The sequence below is a fragment of the Anarhichas minor genome, unplaced genomic scaffold, assembly GCF_050575085.1.
Source record: "Anarhichas minor isolate MPS153535 unplaced genomic scaffold, ASM5057508v1 ptg000038l, whole genome shotgun sequence".
Classification (NCBI taxonomy): domain Eukaryota; kingdom Metazoa; phylum Chordata; class Actinopteri; order Perciformes; family Anarhichadidae; genus Anarhichas; species Anarhichas minor.
In genome coordinates, this window is record NW_027466484.1 from 3,385,001 (window position 1) to 3,390,000 (window position 5,000).

The 5,000-nt window shown below is 46.1% G+C and overlaps 2 protein-coding genes across 7 annotated transcripts in view; both read left to right on the top strand.

The window, feature by feature from the left end:
• Positions 1 to 5,000, top strand: part of kiaa0586 (KIAA0586 ortholog) — a 92,545-nt gene that overhangs the window by 21,346 nt on the left and 66,199 nt on the right. The gene's annotated exons all lie outside the window — the stretch shown is intronic.
• On the top strand, positions 1,023 to 4,850 carry irf2bpl (interferon regulatory factor 2 binding protein-like). The gene is given in 2 exon segments (XM_076107355.1): positions 1,023 to 2,331; positions 2,333 to 4,850. Coding segments are annotated over 2 exon segments (1,788 nt in total). The 5' UTR covers positions 1,023 to 1,275; the 3' UTR covers positions 3,065 to 4,850.

Below are 5,000 nucleotides of genomic sequence, written 5' to 3' on the forward strand. Positions count from 1 at the left end.
CGGTGTAATACTACGGTATGATACTACACTACAATACTACAGTATAATACTACGGTGTAATACTACACTATAATACTACGGTACAATACTACAGTGTAATACTACGGTTTAATACGACACTATAATACTACGGTGTAATACTACAGTATAATACTATACTATAATACTACAGTACAATAATGCAGTGTAATACTACAGTGTAATACTACAATACTACAGTACAATACTACGGTGTAATACTACAGTACAATACTACGGTGTAATACTACAGTACAATACTACGGTGTAATACTACAGTATAATACTACACTGTAATACTACACTATAATACTACGGTGTAATACTACAGTATAATACTACAGTACAATACTACAGTACAATACTACAGTGTAATACTACAGTGTAATACTACAGTATAATACTACAGTGTAATACTACACTATAATACTACGGTGTAATACTATAGTATAATACTGGAGTATATAATACTCCAGTAGAATACTACAGTGTAATACTATAGTGTAATACTACGGTGTAATACTATAGTATAATACTACGGTGTAATACTACAGTAGAATACTACACTATAATACTACAGTGTAATACTACGGTGTAATACTACAGTATAATACTACAGTACAATACTACAGTATAATACTACAGTACAATACTACGGTGTAATACTACACTATAATACTACGGTGTAATACTACGGTATAATACTACAGTATAATACTACGTTGTAATACTACACTATAATACTACGGTGTAATACTATAGTGTAATACTGGAGTATATAATACTATAATATAAACATGTATTTACTAACAGCTGACATCAGATGAGGTCACGAGGTCTCACTCACGTGACCTTCTTTTGTTCTGAACAGATTTAATTTACCTGCAGCGTCACGTGACACGCTGTTCAGACAGAGAGGGGGGGGCAACATGTGGCGTCATGACATCACAGTCTCAGATGAGGGGGTGGGGGGGGGTGACGTCACTTACTCTACCAGGTGCCATTCCAAGGAGGGGGAGGGGCTGAGGAATCCAGATTCCTCCCCCTCCCCCTCTCTGCAGCACACGGAGCTCCAGCAGGAGGAACAATAAGCTGAGAGGAGAGTCCGTCTGTCTGCACTCCTCTCAGGCTCTTCTCCGTCTGATCGCCGCTCGGAGAGGCAGGAGGAGACAGGAGGAGAGGCAGAGAGGAGGAGAGGCAGGAGGGGAGAGACGGGCAGGAGAAGAGACAGACAGGAGGAGACAGGACAGAGGGAACATGTCCTCGTCCCGCAGACAGTCGTGTTACCTGTGCGACCTGCCCCGCATGCCCTGGGCCATGATCTGGGACTTCACAGAGCCCGTGTGTCGGGGCTGCGTCAACTACGAGGGAGCAGACCGGGTCGAGTTCGTCATCGAGACGGCCCGCCACCTGAAGCGGGCTCACGGCTTCCAGGAGGTCCGGTCCACCACCGGAGGACCTCCTCCTCCACAGCAGAAGAGCCAGGCGGCCTTACTGAGCGGGAAGGAGCCGCAGCTGAACCACGAGCACCAGGCGGAAGGACCGAGGTCTCAGCAGCCCGGTTTGGACCGGTACTCGCTATCAGATAGCCGGGCTCGGTTCGACTACAGCGGCCACAGCAGCAGGATGTCCAACGGACTCGGAGGACCCAACGGGTTCAAACCGGACGACGGGCCTCCCGAGCTGAACCGGCAGAGCCCGAACTCACAGGGCTGGAACCACGGGGGCCCGGTGAACGTACCACCGAACCTGCAGCCTCAGAACCTGCTGAACGGACCCGTAAATAGAGCCACACCGCAGAGCTCTGGGGTCTGTCTCTCTGAACCCGGAGCAAAGCGGCCCGCTTCGGTGTCCAGCAGCTCGGACCAGGACCGGGAGCTGAAGGAGAAGCAGCGGAACGTGGATGCTCTGTCTGAGCTGAGTGACAGCCTCCGGAACCGGCAGGAGGTCTGGACCGGCAAGCCGAAGCCGGTGCGCGACACGCTTCTCTCTTTATCCGGTTGCACCCCTTTCAACGTCCGCTTCAAGAAGGACCACACGCTGGTCGGCCGTGTGTTCGCCTTCGACGCGGTGTCCAAGCCGGGTCTGGAGCACGAGCTGAGGATCTTCATCGAGTACCCGAGCGGCTCCGGGACTGTGTTCTCCAGCGCCTCCGGGGTTGCCAAGCAGATGTACCAGGACTGCATGAAGGACTACGGCAGAGGTCTGTCCTCCGGGTTCAAGTACCTGGAGTACGAGAAGAAGCACGGCTCCGGGGACTGGCGACTGCTGGGTGACCTGTTACCAGAGGCCCTGCGGTTCTTTAAGGAGGCGGGGGGGGGGGGACATGTTGCCGGAGCCGCACACCGACGGCAGCGTCCCGGTGTTGCCCGGCCGGGCTCTGGCGTCCGGGAGCAGCGGCTCCAGGACCGGCATGAGGAAGAGGAGGGCCTCTCCAGAGCCAGAGGAGGAGGAGCAGCAGCAGAGGCAGCAGTGGATCAACAGCCAGACCGAAGCCCTTAAACTCTCCATGTCTGCAGGCTCGTTCTCTGGTCCTCCCGGTCTCTCCTCCCCACCGGAGTCCATCGCTCCTCTGCAGAACGGACAGTCCCCGATGGACACGCTCGGGAATGCGCACTCCCCCAACAAAGACCGTGACTCGGTCCACTCCAGCACGTCGTCCTCCAGACACAACAACAGCAGCCCGGTGTCTCCGGCCTCCGTGTCCGGACAGAGGCGCCTCTCTCTCGGGATGTCCGGTGTGGACCAGGTGCATGCGCAGAACGTGCCCGACTCCCCGATAGCCAACAGCGGGCCTCTGTGCTGCACCATCTGCCACGAGCGGCTCGAGGACACACACTTCGTTCAGTGTCCGTCGGTCCAGAACCACAAGTTCTGCTTCCCGTGCTCCAGAGAGAGCATCAAGAACCAGGGATCCTCCGGGGAGGTGTTCTGTCCCAGCGGGGACAAGTGTCCTCTGATCGGCTCCAACGTGCCCTGGGCCTTCATGCAGGGGGAGATAGCCACCATCCTGGACGTGAAGGTAAAGAAGGAGCGGGACACCTGAGGGGGGGGGAGATCAGTCTGTCTGTGGGTCATAATCTCTGTGTGATGGACAAGAACATTTTACACTTTAAATCATAAAATCAAACATGGAAGATAAAAAGATTCATATTTCAATACCTGTTTATGAATATATTAACATATTTATCTTCTTTATTATAAAGATAGTTATAAATAAAACAACCTGAGGCTAACATTCTTCATTTCAAATGATCTGCTTTGATTAAAAACGTTAAACTACAAACAAACTACAGTCTGGAGGAACTTTGTTTGTGTTTCATTATATTTTCTGTTTTAAAAGGAGCGCCATTATTTCAAACTGTTTTTTTACTAATCAGTAAATAGACGAGGTCATGAATATTTAATATTCTACTTTTATCTTATCATATTATACTTTGTTTCCTAAAACAAGTGATGATGTCACAGGACGAGTTTAAAGGGATGTTTTTAAATCAATAATTATCGGCTCAAATCAGGATTATCTTTATTTTTCAGACTAAATGATTCAGTGAGAACCGGTGGCTGCAGAACAAAACAATCAGCAGATAAATCGTTAATCAATTATTTCTTCTTCAGTTAATAATTTACATAATTAATTAATTATAATTACTGAGAAATGACCTGAAAATTATCAATTAGTTCAAAATAAAGTAAAAAGCTAACTTGTTGTCGTTGATCATGAATATTTAAATATGTAGACTGGTGATGTCATCAGCACGCAGAGATGTTCTCTCCACTGACAGAGGGTCTCGTTAAAGGACTCGTTATGGAGGTGAAACATATTTAAATATTCTACATGTGGATGTGTCGTGGTGGAGGTGTTTAAAACAGACAGACAGGTTCAGAGAGTGAGACAGCTCTCACACTTCATCACACCGGTTTGCAAAACTATTTAAATTTTTTATAAAGTTTTTAACTATTTGATTTTTTTTCTATGTAATTTATTTTGGTGATTTTTTTTATTTATAATTTAAATATTTTTATTTCTTCCTGCAATAACTTTGCTAGCCTTCCTGAATTTTTTATTTTTACATGTATTTGGTGGTCTTTGTGTTTTTATTCATGATTTCCAGATGAAACATTTGATCTTGTAATGTGCCTTTAAGATCCGTCCGTTGTAATAAATTCATTGATATGAACCTTTTCACTGACATGTGACTTCTCTTTCTTTATGACTCATGAGGTAAACATGTTGAATTCTGGGTAAATGTGTTTCAAAAAACATGGCCACCTGTTGGTCACCTGTTACCAAGTTATGGATTATAGATTTCAGATTAATTCTTCAGTTAAAGTCTGAAGCGTTCACGTTAAAGTCTGAAGCGTTCACGTTACAGTCTGAAGAGTTCACGTTAAAGTCTGAAGCGTTCACGTTAAAGTCTGAAGCGTTCACGTTACAGTCTGAAGAGTTCACGTTAAAGTCTGAAGCGTTCACGTTAAAGTCTGAAAAGTTCACGTTAAAGTCTGAAGAGTTCACGTTAAAGTCTGAAGCGTTCACGTTAAAGTCGAGCGTTCACGTTAAAGTCTGAAGCGTTCACGTTAAAGTCTGAAGCGTTCACGTTAAAGTCTGAAGAGTTCACGTTAAAGTCTGAAGAGTTCACGTTACAGTCTAGAGAGTTAACAGAGTAGTAGTATCAGTAGTACTATTAATAGTACTATCTGTGTGCTCGCAGTAGTTTTTTTTTTTTCTGCATTGCAGATATTTCTCTGACCAACAACACACCTGGAGTCAGTTTGTGTGTGTGTGTGTTAGTCTGTGTGTGTGTGTGTTACTGTGTGGGTGTCTGTGTTACAGTGTGTGTGTGTGTGTGTGTGTCTTCATTCACTACAAAATGAATCAGTTATCAGATCTATTGACCCTGAATCATCTCTTCTTCTAGTTATATATCATATATCTTCCTCCTCCTCCCCCCCTCTCCCTGTGAATAGAAGCGTCTCTGCTC